The 17,173-nt window shown below is 32.4% G+C and overlaps 1 protein-coding gene across 4 annotated transcripts in view; it reads right to left on the bottom strand.

Annotated features, from left to right (window-relative positions):
- Nucleotides 1-17,173, bottom strand: part of LOC118196523 (tyrosine-protein kinase Fyn-like) — an 86,006-nt gene that overhangs the window by 35,248 nt on the left and 33,585 nt on the right. For 3 of the 4 annotated variants that reach the window (XM_035367983.2, XM_035367984.2, XM_085824190.1), the window contains 3 exons: nucleotides 16,451-16,549; nucleotides 16,229-16,344; nucleotides 7,399-7,548 (listed from right to left, as the gene is read on the bottom strand). In XM_035367983.2, coding sequence (XP_035223874.1) covers nucleotides 7,399-7,548; nucleotides 16,229-16,344; nucleotides 16,451-16,549 — 365 coding nt within the window. The remainder of the gene's footprint in view (nucleotides 1-7,398; nucleotides 7,549-16,228; nucleotides 16,345-16,450; nucleotides 16,550-17,173) is intronic. The other variant, XM_035367985.2, reaches the window with a different exon arrangement.

The raw sequence follows: 17,173 nt of genomic DNA, 5'->3' as shown, positions 1-17,173 counted from the left end.
ATGAAAAAAAATTATTCTACTATATGTAAGTTGAACGCCAAAATGAGTGGCTGAGTGGTTAAGATTGCTGAATGCCGCGACTTCGACATGAATTCGGTCCTAGGCAAAAGGCTGGTAGCTTGTTTGAATTTCATAGTTTTCCATGTGTAGCATGAATACGAGGCAGTTTCCTTTAGAAAGTTCTTCATATACAGGCATCCTACCCCTTAGGTAGATAGCCCTCGTGCTCTTTGCCGGATTTAATTAATCTAATTCAGTGATAAGATGCAATGATAATTTCCCTCAGTTTAAGGATTTTATAAAACTTAATACATTCTAAAACCATAAGGAACTGTAAAATTGCCTGGGAATACATGATATATCCTATCATCATCCAACCTATCTATTTTCATATTTTCCTTCACTGTAATTCATATGTCTGTGCATCAAATTTACCAATATATAAACATACAGTAAAAGCTCGACTATCGGAAAGCTTGGGTAATGCGAAGTTTCAGATAAGTGAAAATTCTGGATAGTTGAGCATATAAAAGACGGAATTCATATCAGAAAAAGACAAATTAGTGAAACAATTTCTGCTTTAAAATGATAAAAATAATCATTGTATTTGTTATCAACTTGAATAACAAAAGCCTACGTTTAAAATTAAGGTTTTAAAAAAAAAAATCAGTCCTATAAATGTTGACCTATTTCATAGGCCTGATCCGATTCTGAAATCCCATCAACAGGCATGAAAGTTTTCCACATTTTCGCGGAATTCCGCTTTTTTGAACGTTACCCGGGCTGTTTCTGAGATCAATGTAAAACCGTTGAGAAATCGCGACCGGCAAATGTGTGGGTGGGGGGGAGGGTAAACGGAAGACACGCTCTCTCCCTCTTTTTTTTGTAAAAAAAAAAAACTTTACATCATGCCAAAGATCGTGAAATACATTGTTTTACATCAAGGCGAAGTAGGTGGGGCTTATGTGGAAAGGCGGAACTAGATGCGTACAAATATCGAATCAAAGAAGAACAAGCAACCGTCAAACGAGAGTTGACTTCAATAATTTCAGCGATCGGTGCTGGTGCCATCTGTCAGACATACGGATAACGACTTGCATTCTCCAGTACACAAAACAATATGTAAAAATTTAAGTAATGCTTATAAATAACTGTACAAATAAGAGCTGGAGGGGAAAAAAAAAAAAAACAATTAAACATTGCAGAAAATAAAAATGTATCAATGGATTGTATAAAAGCTGCTGAAAAGAAATTAAAACTAGCTCGCAAACGGAAATTAGAAAAGTTGGCTGCAAAAATAGCAAAAAAGAAAAAGCTTTTTCTCTAAAAATTTTTAATCAGGATTGAGTGAGACAGACAAAATAGTTATTTTTTAAATTCCTCCTTTACTATATGTTATGTTATTTGGTAACTATATTACCTCACATGACTACTTTTTCTGGTGTTATATAAAGTACTGTTTATTGAACTAAAATTGAAGATAACTGAAAGCTATAGTAACAATTATATATATATATATTATCTCTAAAACTTGTCATTGCCTGGAAATGGGCAGTAATATATAACATAAATATGTATATTAGTGTGTTGTAATGTTGTGTACAGTATTCATGTATCAACTGTTAAATTAAGTTACATAAAGAGCATCTTAAAGAAGGTTAATTCATTACAATCTCTTGATTTACTGATTTTTTTTTTTTTTTTTAAACAAGTGGAAGATAAAATTAATAGCAAAATAGTAAGTATTATTTTAGTTTAATTATATGTATATGTTTAATACTTTTTATATTAAAAGGTTGATATTTTATTAAAATGTGTTTCTTTTGTGTGTTTTTGAGGTCGCACGTGCGCATTTAGTTTTTGTGTAATTTTGTGTCTGCGCGTTGTTCAGCTTTTTTTGCCAACTTTCACTTTCATGCCTGCATCAAGCATGAAAATTGATAGAGGTGTCACTAGTTATTCTGGCAAAAGTTTAAACAAATGTATCATTCTCTACTTAGTCAGGTAATTAGGAGATACAAATTATGTATATAGTATATAAAAAAACTTAAATAATTTATCCTTATATTTCATGTTAGATCATCATTGTTTATCCATTTTTAAAGTCACATATGGCTTTTTTCGGGGGGGGGCACCTTAAATACTGTAAATTTGAAAATTCTCCACTTCATGCAGTCCAAAATATTAATTATTTTTTCAAAATGTGAGGGAAAACAGAACTTATATCCCTCTTTACAAAAATTTTAAAATGTGTTGCAATTTCATGCTTATCCATTACTGGCACTAAATCAATTTGGCTGCACGATATACTTGTTAATAGTATTAGCAACTCTACGGCATTACAAATCTTTCATTTACTAACTTTTTTGGAGGGAATTTTTTTTCTAACATTCCAAAATACTTTAGTTACTTGAGCTTTCCAGTTAGTTGAATGAGAGACAGTCAGGCTTTTTACTGTACTAAATAATTCTATATAATCTCTGCTGCAAAAAAATATATACACACAGAAATAATTGAGCCACAGCTACAAAACGCTGTATGCAAATATGATTTGGTGAATTGTGTAAATGACTAAACTTGCAGCACCAATCAGCATAATGGAATGACACAATGGACATCTGAACTGAAAGAAAAAGGTAGAAAGTAAAAGGGCAGGTGAAGCGAATGACCATGATTTACAACCACACTGATGGTTTGGATACATGACACTGAAATGAAAGATGCCTTTAAGACACACGCGGCGGCATTACAGACAATTGTCAGACTTTGACAAGAGTCGCATCATAGGGCTAAATGGTTGGTTGAACAGGCAAATCGGCCAGGATATCGGTTGATGTGACATGGTCTTGTCCATTGTTAAAACCAGTCACTCAAAGTAATCAGCTACTATAGTGGCTCGGGACGTCCCTAGGCCACCAATGTATGAAATGATTGCACAATTAGAAGAGCTGCCACGTCCACAGCAACAGTTATGCTATCACTGATTCAACATCATTTGTCCAACTTGCAGGAATCCCGAGATACCCAGAGATATGACCCGCTGAAGACTAGGTGACATTGAGCTCAGATCTTGTGTCCATTAAGATGCTTGCCATTGACACTCCACCATAAGCAGTGTGTCTTTCATGGTGTCCCACTCGCTCAAGCTGGACAGTGCCCAACTGGAGAAATGTGATCTTCAGTGACGAATTGTGCTTTAATCTTAATGCTGATGACTGGCGCATACATGTCTAGAGACAGATAGGTGAGCGGTCCAATGTACCATTTGGCACAACTAGAACACACAGTGCGAGAGTCTGGGAAATAATAAACTGGAACAGACATTCACCATTAGTCGTACTTTGAGATACTCTGACTGCTTGATAGTACAACTGACGACATTTTGCAGCTGATCATACTGCCTATGCTATCAGGTCATCCAGGTTCTGTTTTCCAGCAGAACAATACTCAAACACATAGACTATAGCTTCCCCAACAATGTCTTCGATGTGTTAATATCCTTGACTGGCCTGCCAGGTCTCCAGACCTGTCGCATATCAAACATATTTGGGACATGTTAGGCAGACAAATTTAGCCTTGTACAAATACATCCCAACTTGCTGGCCAGTTGTTCCATTTATGGCATAATCTACCACAAAGGGATATTGGCAACTTGATAGACACCATGTCCAACCAAGTACCAGCTTACACAGCTGCCAGGGGTGGCTTTACCACCTACTAATTCTCCCACTCTTTGTATTGCTAACTGTAAACAAATGCATTTTTGCCCCAGTTTTTGATCATTTGAACACTATCCTACTGCCAAGTTTCATAATTGTGCCTCAATTCTCTCTGGGTGCATACATTTTTTGCAACAAAGTGAATATTAAATTAAATTCGTAAGTTTGAAATTAAAAAAGAGTCTGAAATTGTTGATCAAATACATAATGCACAAAAATAAAATACTGAATAATCTTAAATCTGAAAGCCAAAACATGTTGAAAAAAACATCAACAGTCACCTCTACTGAAAGAAATAAATCTTTAAGAAAAAGTATTTGAAAATGAGTGCTATGAACAAGAATGATCATGGCACACTGCTTATGGTGGAGTGTTTTTAATGCTGATAATGGTGTCCAACAATGCTTAAAAGTTATAAATAAAGTACAAATGGAATAGGGATTTATTTATTTCAATATTTTTGTTGTAAAAGATCTAGAGTGATCACAATCAAAAGTTTTAATCATGTATTAAATTTGCCGATTTTTTGCAGATAAAAAAGTAAAAGTTGCTTATCGGATGCAAATTGGTGGTTTTCATGAACTTTTTTAGAAAGATTCTCAAGCTATCAATATTTATTGTAAGCTGGCAAACATTAACAACACATAAAAAGAAATCACTCCAAAGAGAAATTCCTAACATCTTTAATTAAAATAATATGCCAAATGGCATATTTTGGGGCAAACATTTTAAAAAAAGAAATACTGCTGTCATCTGAAACAATTGTTTTCTGGAATAATATAACTACCAGCGACCAGTGATTACAAAATAATTATGAGCCTTCTTAGAAGAGATGTAAAGAAAAGGAAATTTAGCAGGGGACTATTTCTATTTCAGAATACATACTTGCCAACCTATGACACTCAAAAATCAGATTTTTCACTATAAGAAGAAGAAAATAAGAGAAAGCTAAAAAGACTTTTTAAATGATAAAAATATAGATTTTAATAATGAATTAACTTTCAACAGTTACTAATTCTTAAATGCAAGCACCAGAAAAATACCTTATACATAAAAAAACATTTTTATTACTTGCATCGTTTAAGAAAACAAACAAGCAAAAAAAAAAAAAAAGAGATACTTTAATCAGTTTTTGTACAAATAATTATGAACAGTGGCAGATTTTGCTTTCGTTAAGAAAGAAACTTCATAATTTTGTTCATAGCAATTGCCATGTAGGCCTGCTTTCCCTAATAAAAGGTTTTCTAATGTGTCATCATTGAATGAATATTAGATCTAAATTTAGTCCTCGTTTTCGCAACAACACTGACAATCCTCTCCCACTCTGCATTACTAAGGGGAACTGTCAAGATGGCTAACATAATTCTAGACAGTTTACTATATTTTAAAATTCCATCAGCACCTTTCAGTTTTCCAATTAAACTCCACGAAGTGTCAACCCTAGCTGATTTTATAACTCCATCCAAGTTTTCTAATTGTAAACTGCAAAACTGAGTCTGCAATATTATCAATGGCAACATCAATATCATCATCTTTCATGACTAAATGAAGTAACACAGGAAATCTGTTCAAAAAGTACCTTATATCAGAAAGCTTTTATACTACTTTTGTAGTTGTAGCTCCAATTACCAAATCTTCATCTTTCTTCTGATTTTCTATTTCACCATAAATCACATCATATATAGAATTACAAGACAAAACATAGACTGGTTTTACAAACTTTGATGAAATGTCTTTAAAAAGATCATAAATCCTTGATTGCAAAACATGAATTAATGGAATTCTGCTTTGTAGAACTGTGTTAAGAACAGCGAATGATAGCAAAATGAATTGTAAAAAAAAAAGCAAAAAGCTTTGTTAAGGTCCGAAGGAAAAAAAAAAAACATACATATTCGTTCTTCACATGATAAACTTGCAGTAATCAGAAAATGTTTCGTGTGTTGAGCAATTTCCCCCCCCCCCAAATTTTGAGAGAAATTTGTATCAGCTTTGTGCTTATATTTTGCAGTATTATTTTGAGAACTGCCAGTTGAATTGCTGAATGGTGCAAAAATTACTTTATTTTTCTCAAACGTATTTTTAAAAATGGAAGTAGTAACTACATTTCCATTTACTTTAGGTATTTTATAACTTTCAATAGAGCCTTTTAACTTAACTCTCGAAGCATTTACTTCTTTAAAAAAATGCAAAAAGTGGGTTCCATTGATCAAGGATTCTAGATAAGCATTTCTTTAAAGACAGCCAGCGTGTACACACATGTTTAAAAATTTTTTCTCATTTCACTATTATGCAGCTGTTGAAACTGTTTCAATTTTCCCTTCCTTTTAGAACTCCTTTCAAGATAATAATAAATATCAACAATGTGTTCATCCACATTTATTGGTAAAGAAGCTGCCCCCTTCTCAGCTGCTAAATTTAAGAGGTGACAGGTGCACCTCATAATCTGAAAATCTGAATTTTCCTTTCTTAAGATGCCTGCAACACTAGTCTTCAAGCCTACCATTACTGGTGCATTATCGGCACCAATTGCTAAGCAATTATCCAGAGGGACTGCACTTTCTTTTAAAGTTTTAATAATTAGCTGTGTTATACTAAAGACTGCCGAATGTCCTTCTAACATGGAGACAAAGTAAATTGCACTCAATTTCTGAAGACTCTGGATTAAAAAAAGAAACAACATTTGGATACAGTTTTGAATTGGTATTACTGCTTCCACCCATAAAGAGGCAGAACGGAGCTGTTTTAATGCAATTAATAACTGAAGATTTATTTTTCAAACCCATTTATTTAACAAATACACCTTTGGTCCTTGCACTTGAGCATTTCTTAGCGATTTCACCATCGGGAAACATTTTTCTAAATAAAGCTGCAGCATGTTCCGATGCATTCAGTGGCAGGTTGTGCTCCAGTAAAAAGGCAGAGAACAGACATTCTGCATTAATCACTTTTTGGTCCTTTGTTTCCAAAGAAAAATCTAATTTTTCGTTTTTTTTCAAAAGTCTCCTGTCTAAATCGGGAAACTCGAGAATGACGTTTCTGGACACGTATGCTCTCACTCACAAAGCAGAAATTCTCATCTGATTCGCAAGGTTTTGTTTTAGATATAATCCAAATAAAATTCAATTGCTTTCCGACGTTCAAAATCACTTTTTTTTTTTTGTTCATATAACAAAGTATTAAGCTAAGTTCCACAGAAATCGTGAGAAATTTTAAGAATAAGAAAAAAGTCGGGATAAATATATTGTAAATCGAGTTGGCGGGAGAACGGTCGAAAACCAGAGTCTCCCGTCTAAATCGGGAAAGCTGGCAACTCTGAGAATACTTCCAGTGTTTCTGCACATTCTACCACAGTGCATTACAGTTAGTTTCATGAAATATTCAATCTTTTGGAAAATGTGTTAAATAAACAAATGTGTAAGGCATTACATTTAGACATAAAATATATTTCTTTAAATGGTTTCATATAATACAACAACATGCCTCCATTATTGTAATATGTAATCCTCATAAACAAACAAATTACTAAATATAGATTATACAATGAAATATGAATTTCATGATCATAAAGACTATAAATTTCTTATAATTTATGGTCTGTTTTCAACTACACAACTTACTATACATTAAGTTTATCACAACTGAGAGTTAATTTGAATTTGAAATAAAATAATCATCTTACCTGAATAATACGCAACTAGTTCCTGAAGTGTAACAAATGTTTTTCTTGTTGTTACATAAAAGCCACCATTATCCATTGCTTTGATTTTATAATGCTTTACATGATCGCTCTTTTGGTGTTCCCAATCTTTGATGGATAAAGAATATGCACCTAAAATATAAGGTTTAATATTAAAAATATAAAAGTTAATTTTTTTAGATATAAAAAATAAGTTTAAAATTCATACCATATTCAATTTGGAATAAACCACATGGGGGGGGGGGAACAGAAAACAGAAGTACAGTGGCAAACTGCAAGAAGTAGAGAAGCAAAATATGCCAAAACCAAATTTGAAAATGAAATTTACAACTTTCCCTGTATTGTCATCAATGATTTGGCACAAGAAAGAAAGAAAAAATAAATAAAACAGTTCATTTCTGAATCGACAAACACAATTAAATTTAATATTTAAAACTAATCTTAGAAAAATAATAAATTTAATATTTAAAACTAATCTTAGAAAAATAATCTTAAGTTATATAATTCTGTATCAATCCAACCCCTACAGACAAAGTAAGCAGTGCCAAAAATGCAAAATTATAGCCGCAAAAAAACGTAGATTTATAAAAAAAAAAAAAAAAAAAAAAAAAAGACAGCGTAAATCATAAATAAGGAAAAATGCTTAAAAATCTAACGAAAACTTTTAAATGATTGAAGCAAGTCCATTCTGATTGAAGAATAAAAGAAATGAAAGAAAATCTGATTTTTAAAATGTATATATAAAAATAAATAAATAAAAAATAGAGTAGTAAGTTTTTAAAATCTGTAGAATCAAGAGCAACAGAAGTTTGAAATAAATATATATATAGTTTAAAGGTAATTTTTTTTTGAAATTTTAATATAGTTTAAAATTTATGTATAACACATCCTTCAATAAGTCCCTGGACTATACGACAGATGGCGTAGTAATATCAATCAGACTTCGCTGTTTGGAAGAACTAACCTTCAAATGATACACGTCTGATTTTCATGGCATTCGGACCGGGAACAGCGAAGCCAAAGAATCTCTAAGGAGAAGAATGAAAGCTTCCATAGACGCCATGTAAACCTGTTTCGCCTCTGCACCGCTGTACCGAAGAGCCACGGCTATGCAGTGAAACACCAGCACAGGGTGGAATTTAAACACAGTTCGAGGAGATAGTAAATTTTTTACTTTGAAATAACTCAAACTAATTCAGAAGTCAAACAACAAAAATCAGCGTTAATTTACAAAATTTTCACAGGACTAGTTTCGATGGTTTTACCGAACCATCATCTTCAGCTGCAAAACCGCATTTGATTTGCGGTTTTGCAGCCGAAGATGATGGTTCGGTAAAACCATCGAAACTAGTCCTGTGAAAATTTTGTAAATTAATGCTGATTTTTGTTGTTTGACTTCTGAATTAGTAACTCAAACTGTTTTATTTTCATACATTTCTGGAGTTTTATGAGCAAAAGGATGTTAATTGGAATTTTGAGCGAATTATAGAAATCCTGTCAAATTTTTACTTTCAATTTAAACAGCGAGCCATACGAAGACAAAATTTAAATGAAATAAATTTCTTCTTTTCTTCTGTAAACTTAATAAGGGGGGGAAACACATGCCATACAAAATGTAATAAATTTTTATGAATCCATAGTTAAAATTTTACAGTGAAATTTTAAAAGCAAAATTTGCAATAACTAACTGAAACAGAAAAAATAATTAAAGACAATTAAAGGCACCCCTAAATAAATGGACAACACTGAAATACGTTATAATTATCCGACAACAACTTTAAAAACAAATTACCATGGAAACTTTTAGACAATTATTTGGAATGACCATTGTGAAAACCAATAGCAAAGTTTTCACCCAATAGCCAAAACCTTTTCACTTACAGCATTACATTTAAAAAGTCTTTAAAAGAATTTCACATAACTAAAACCAAGTACCTCTGACTACAACAACAAAGAACCTTTTCGAACAACGTGGTAAAAGAGTGCTAATATGGACGACGGCATGCTGCTTTGTTGCCTCCTGATGTTATTTCGCACATGCGCAGTGAGGTACGGAGGGTGGATAGCTTCAGGGATATAGATAATGTGTCTCTTCGGTCTGACAGAGCCACATTTGCCTCGGGGAACCTTTACTTCTTCTCCTTAGAGATTCTTTGGCGAAGCTACTGTGGTGAAAGTGACACTACTTGTGCATTTGGGGACAAAATGGATAAAAACGAATTTCGAGTGTTGATCAAACATTGCTATTTAATGGGCAAAAATACTGTCCAAGCTCAGCAATGGTTTGAAAATGTTATCCAGACTCTGCTCCATCGAAAACAACCATTTGTCGTTGGTATGTCGATTTCAAGCGTGGTTGCAAGGATACAAATGATGTGGCACGCTCGGGTAGGCCAAATGAAGCGGTCACTTCAGAAAATGAGAAACATGGGTTGAAAATCATGATGAATGATCGCAAAGTGAAAGTTCGTGAGATTGCTGATATGGTAATTATATCAACTGGAAGTGCGTGTGCGATTTTACATGAAAAGTTGGGCGTGAAAAAAGCGTTTTCAAAATGGGTGCTGCGCATGCTCACAATGGAACAAAAGCAACAACAAGTCAACGATTCACAATGCTGTTTGTCACTGTTTACTCGCAATAAACAGAATTTCATAGCATCAGTGTTTTGGGATGCGTGAGGTATAATTTACATCGACTACCTTGAAAAGGGAAAATCTATCAATACACCTATTACAGTGAGTTACTGGTGCATCTGAAGAACGAAATCGAAAAAAAAAAAAAAAAAAGACCACACACAAAGAAGCTAAAAATCATCTTCCACCAAGACACGGCCCCATGCCACAAGTCAATGCAAATACTGGCTACTTTGAACAAGTTGGGCTTCACTCTGCTTCCCCACCCACCATATTCCCTAGATCTAGCCCCTAGCAACTACTGGCTGTTTGCTGATCTGAAAAAGATACTCCAGGGAAAAAGATTTGGCTCAAATGAGGAAGTCATTGCTGCCACTGAAGCTTATTTTGCGGACAAGGACAAATCGTTTTACGAGCATGGTATAGAAAAGTTAGAAAAGTGTTGGAATGATAGCATAGCTCTTGATGGTGATTATGTTGATGAATAAACATGAATTTCGTGAAATGGATGTTATTTTCTTAGTCTCGGGACTTATCGATTGATACGTTATAATATAGTTTATACATATAATATAGTTTAAAGGTAAAATTTTGATTTGAATTTTTCACTTAAGTTTTCAATTTTTTAAATAGAATTCTCTTTATTCAAGATTTTAATTTGAATTTACTTTGTTTTTTCCTTGCTTTGGGGAAAAGCCAGAATTTTCAGGTGAACTATTATAATTAAAATACATTGAAATGGTTAATCGGCTAATTCTGGATACAGAAAAGCAAAGATTTTTGTGGAAGAGAAATTTCAATTGTTTTCAATGTTCCACCTCCTGATGAAGTGTCATTGAGGTTGATAGAATTCCTTTTCTATTATGTTCTTTTTCTTTAATTTCATTATTGTTTTTAATTGGAGTATTGCTTGTTTGAAGAGTTTTGATTTTAACATTTATTAAATTCTTTATTGTATTTATAGGATTATTTGAAATTTATTACTTATGAACTTCAATTTTTCGCCTTTGTGAAAAACTGGTTTAAAATTTCTTACTTTTTGTCTTTATTAATAATTTTTCAGCAGCTTAATGCATGAAAATTCTAGACATGATTATATTTTGTTTTAAAAAAATTATTTTATAACATATACAGTCAAAAGTCTTTAATCCGGACGCGTCGGGTTTTCGGCAATTTCCAGATCATCGGCTTTTCCAGGATTATAGATTATCAGTTTAAACCTGATAAGATGGCATGCAGAAATTATAAAATTAAAAATATGAAACCATAATTTATGAAATAAAGAGCAATTATGATCTAAAGAGTATCAAAATTTACAAAAAAAAAAAAAAAAAAAAAAGCTTAAATATTTATTTGTTTACTTTATTAAACATTTTGTTCAATGTTCGCATGCGTAAAGCATACATTACGCATAGTCAAAATTAGAAAATTGCAACCAGAAATCTATTTGATGTGTATTCGTGATATTTATAATGACGAGGAATTTGATTTAAATCACATCAAAGACGGAGTACATTGAGATGAAATACTACATTTAGTAAGGAATTATAAGCCGAATAAAATAAAAACATCTGCTCTGAAGATAAGGATAGTGCTGACATATCAACTTCCAGTTCATTGCGCGTCACAATCTGCAACAGTTACTGAAATAGATAATTAGATAATTTTAGCTTAGTTTATACCGTCTGTTATACATTAAACGTGCATGCGTAAACAGTACAGAAAGTTTGTAGCTTTTGAGGTCCGGATTATAGATCATTCTGGATTATGGACATCCGAATTAAAGACTTTTGACTGTATATATAATATTACAAATCCTCTTCTTTTGTATTTTTTTTCTGGTTTTTGTAATTTTATGTTTTAGTTTCACATTTCTTTATTTCTTATTTTACATATTTATAAAGAATTTTTAAATTTATTTGGTATTGAATTTCACTTCTTTTGGGTCCCCCCTTTTTTTTTATAATTTTACTTTGTCTTTCTCATGGCTAGTTTATATATTTATCCAGGCCTATCATATACAAGGAGATAGTTTATTTATTTATACATGCCTAGCATAAACAGAGGGCTAGTTTATATACTTATACTACATGCCTAGCATATACAGGGGCTAGTTTAAACATGTTTCGTTGACAGGTTGGCATATGTTTCTCGTTGTTACCAAACTCCCACTGTTGTCAACACAACTTTCAAAATTTCCAGTTTCTTTGAATCATCCTATATATATATATTAAAAAAAAAAAAAAAAAAAAAAAAAATTGCCCAATAATATAAAATCTGAATTCTGTTCTGTTTTTGGATACAGTCCACTCATGTAAAAAATCCTTTTCAGATTTTAAAGCTTTTTTGCTTATTTACACTGCTCGACATTGAAAATGCAACACCAAGAAGGAGTGGTCAGAAATTTATGCAAATTTTAGAGTAGATGCACGTCACTGAGCACCCCTACCTTTAGGGGCTGCCTAATGCAATTTTTCAGCAGGATAACGCCCGACTACACAGTGCTCGCATCTGCCAACATGCTCTGCAAGGTATACAGATGCTTCCCTGGCCACCATACTCTCCTGACCTGTCACCAATCGAACATGTGTGGGATGTGATTGGACGCTGTTTGCAGACTCTGCTGCTGCCTCGTTCAGAAGACAAACTATGGCAAAAGTTTGAAAGGGAATGGAGAGCCATCACTCAGGACACCATCCACACTCTTATTGACTCTATGCCTAGATGTGTTTCTTCATGCATCGTTGTCCGCGGTGGTCCTACATCCTACTGAGCTGACGCCATTCTCGCTCTGTATTCCGACTATCATTTTGAAATAAAAATCACTTATTGCTGCTTGCTGTCTCTGTCTTTTTTGCAAATTTCATCACTTTCTTACCACTCCTTCTTGGTGTTGCATTTTCAATGTCGAGCAGTGTATGATTTATGCTATTTCTTTTTACCTGGCCCATATGTTTTAAAAATCTGCATGTAATTTTGTTACCTCCAATTTTGGATTTAAAAAAAAAATTTGCAAATGGTTTCTTTTTTTCAAGTTTGTTTTGTTTAAGTTTTGTTTTTGTACTCTTTATCTATTCAAAATAGCCTCCCCCCATTTTTTTTCTTTGGTCTATGTTTTTGATGCTATAATTTTGCATTTTTTGAATTGTTTACTTTGGTCTTTGGATGCTAGACTGATAAAAGACAGAGATTGATTGTTTTCCTCAGATTTCTTTGAAAACTTTAATTTGTATCTTCATCAGTTCAAAAATAAGCTTTTTTTTTTAAAAAAAAAAACTTCTTTCACTGCACCAACTCCCTAATGACAATGCAGTGAAAGATGTAAATTCCATTTTCTTTTTTGGTTTTAAATATTTTGCCCCATATTTCTTGCATTTTGCCACTGTTCTATATATATACTGGAGAGTGCAGACTTTCACCGGTGAATGTCAACATTCGCATAGTCGCTTGGTGTTTGTCCGAAATATTTTACAAATACTCTTATTTCTGACTTACACCGGTAAATGTCGACATTCACCATGTACTAATGGTGAATGTTGAACATATAAGAATATTATATTTTTTTCTCCGTAATTCAGTCGTGAAAAAACGCACTTGAGACTTAAAATAAGAACTTAAGAACATAAGAACTTAAAACACACAGTACATTCAAAATGAGAAAGGAAAATAATAGAAGTTTAAAACTTACTAAATTATGTGATTCAAATCTTATTTATTATTGCAACAACTCAAACTTTTATGACACTTTGAATTGCACAAGAGGCTCTTGCTTTTACAACTGTATTTATTTGTGGAACAGTTTCTTTTGCAATGACAGCGTGTAAATATACTCCTCTCTTTTCAACCTACACCAGAGCATATCTGTGATTGTCGACATACACCGGTGAGGGTCCGAATGTACAAGAATGTAATGCAATATTCGATCTTTCACCGACGTATTTGGTGAATGTTGACATTCTCCAGTGAAAGTCGACATTCTCCAATTTCGGTCTTTCACGGTAACATATATACATATAAAACAGTTATATGATTGAAATTTTTATCATCAAGTTAATATTTTTTAATCATTTCAAATAAGTAGGTCAGAGAAATACATTAACCACTTTTTTTAAAGCATGCCTCCATTTATACAAACTGTAATTCATTTCAAATTTTATTGTTTCTATAACAATCCTTTTTATACCGAAATCACTAGATAAATTCACATCAAACTGTACAGTTTATTTTAATTGACAGGAATTTTTGTACTAATTTTATATATATATATATATGTTATATATATATAAAATTGTCTCCCTGTATTCCCTGTAAAGATTGACTGTAGGTCTCCCGTTTTCCATCAGCTCCATCAGCTCCATCAGAAATATATATGACCTGAGTCAAATAGCAAGAGTATATGTTAAGAGAGATTATTTTGGTAATGCTTCTTCCCACTCTGCCCCACATGAAATACTGTTGGATTTATATACATCAAACTACAGCTTTACATTCATATGAAAAACTCAAAATATATCTCACATAAATTACTGTTTTTCTATAATTCTTTTGTAATATAATGACTCAAGTTTCATGGCAATTCCAACTAACTACTAGTGGTAAGTAACAATTTTGTTTAAAGAGATGATCACTGGTATGTTCACTAAAGTAAAATTTGGTGCTTTCTTGATTATATGCATCCCTACCAAAAAGTTTCAGACTCATTAATGACTTCGGACAGCATTTGCAGACTCACTAGCAAATTTGAAGAAAACTGTTTATTGGGTTACCCTTACATCTATTTCAGTGATGTATCTAGTGGCATCTATTTTACTACATTCTCCTTTTTCCATGGAAGACACTGACAGCTGTGTTTGAAAATAATGCCAAGATGTCTTCACAGAATTTCCTTGACATGTATTCCTTTGTTAATAAATACAGTGTTATAAACAAGACACATCTATTTTCAAACCAGTTCCTGACCTACATTCTAACACTTTGCCTGCAATTTTTCAAATCACATTCCATAAAATTTGGTTGTTTTAAGATGTATACCTTCATAAAATGCAAATTTCTGTATTCTCAATTCTTGGGCAAAATGCCATATTTCTGAATAAATTCAAGGCTTTTTTATCAGCCCTCAAACTCTATAGTCCCACTAAGACTCATTACAACAAAAGGAAATGTACTCATTGTAAAAAGAAATACTAATCAGAAAATTTTGCTGAATTTCAAAAGTGAACATCCACATGTATTCAAAAATTTAAAACATGTAGGCTACGTGCATACCTAGCTCCCACTTGACATACTTTTTGGTGACGTAGAATTGCGAAAGATGTTGGTATGAAATACTGTCTCATCAATACTTTTTTGCAACTTTTCAGTAGGGGATTTGGATAATCAGAAAGTACCTAACATTTTACTTAACATCATAATCTTTAATAGACAGCTGTATATTAGCTAATCATTAATAGCACTTGTAAATTCTTCGTAAAGCTAAAAATATTACGATTTGAGTGTTTATTTATTATACAGCTTCTTCACATATAAGAATTTGAAAGCAGTTTTATTTACAGAAAATCTATACCCATAAGCAAAACAATTTACATACCTAGATTTAAACATTTTAAACATGCATTTAATTTTTTAATATAACTATATCTAACTGCATTGAGCAAATAGTTTGAAAACAAAATACCGCAGAAATGAAATTTAAAGTGTTATACAATTCTATAGCAAAAAGAAAACAGTGGCAGAGAAGAAGTTTATTTGTCTATCACACAGATATGTTATTTTGAAGATACCTATAATGTAGGCATGGAAGTCAGAAAATATTAAATTTTCACATCACTTTATGAATTGATTATTTAATGCATATTTTTTAATACCAATATGTAACAGAAATAGATAACATATTTTGAATAGTTCTAAAAATAAGTAAAATTAAAATTCATTTTTAAATATTTGGTGACTTCTTCAGGCATACAATATAGTTAGAGAACTACTTTGCAATTTTATATTCATGCAATGAAAGGCCCACAGTAAAGTCTATAAAAAATAGAAATATTAGCAATTAAAAGATTCACTTGAACAATTTAAAAACAGAGTGACATGCAAAATATTTCAACACAGAATCATCTGCATGCATAGCTTTCCCATACTGTTAAGATTTTTCATGCGGAAAATTTAAGTTTATCAACCTTTTATAATACCTGTAGTTTGTTCACAGTTTCGAATAAGGAAAGCTCCTCTAGGATTTGAAGGTAGCATGAGCATTTTTTCAGCTTCTTTGCGCGATACACGCCCAAAAAACCAACTACAAAAAGATTGACCAAAATGAGAATACACTAAAACTCAAAAATTATTAATAAAATAACATTTTTAAAACAACAAATTAAAAAAATTTTAAGAAAAGTACTTACTCTTCACTTTCAACAGTTTTTTCTGGAGCAACGTAATTCCGGGGCACATAACCATTTTGTTCATTTGCTAAGTGGCGTGCATGCCACCAATCTGGATCACTAAATACATAAATGACAAATTCTAATTTTTGAAACAAAATACTTAATTAAATACAATTTTTTACAGTTAAAAAGTAAAAACATAAAATTTCAGTGGAAAATGGTAAGATCAGAAATGCAGAGTAGCAAAATTAAGTAGAAAAGAAAATACAGTGAAACTTCTCTTTGCAACTCTCTCTCTCCTTATCTCTGAAAATCATGAACATTTGTGAGAATTTAGATAAACAATACCGAATAAGAATAATAAATTGAATACACCCATGAATAATGAAAATTATGACTGCCAACTATTTTTAGTACATGGGGCTTCAAATGTGACAAGGACTGTTAAAAATCACTATCCATATACAGCAATGTGTCCTTGGGTTAGTATCCCCACCTTCCCTTCAGTGAAAGATAAGAACTTGCTAGATTACATCTCACAGTCACGAGAATAATGAGCTTACAATAGCTGCCTTAGAGCATAGAATAGTGCATGTTGATCAAATTTCTCATTCAAGAAAATGTCCTCAGATCTGAAATTCAAGCACAGTATAGCAAAAAATGTCTCTCTAGGATCCATGCATCCTGTTAAGTGTTTCATTGAGAATGAGAGCATGTGAACATCCATCATCCCAACAGACA

Source organism: Stegodyphus dumicola, chromosome 9 (assembly GCF_044657685.1).
Source record: "Stegodyphus dumicola isolate Sdum_Otavi_A_Nest chromosome 9, ASM4465768v1".
Classification (NCBI taxonomy): domain Eukaryota; kingdom Metazoa; phylum Arthropoda; class Arachnida; order Araneae; family Eresidae; genus Stegodyphus; species Stegodyphus dumicola.
Note: the sequence above shows the minus strand (reverse complement) of the source record. Positions and strands in the feature narration are given on the sequence as shown.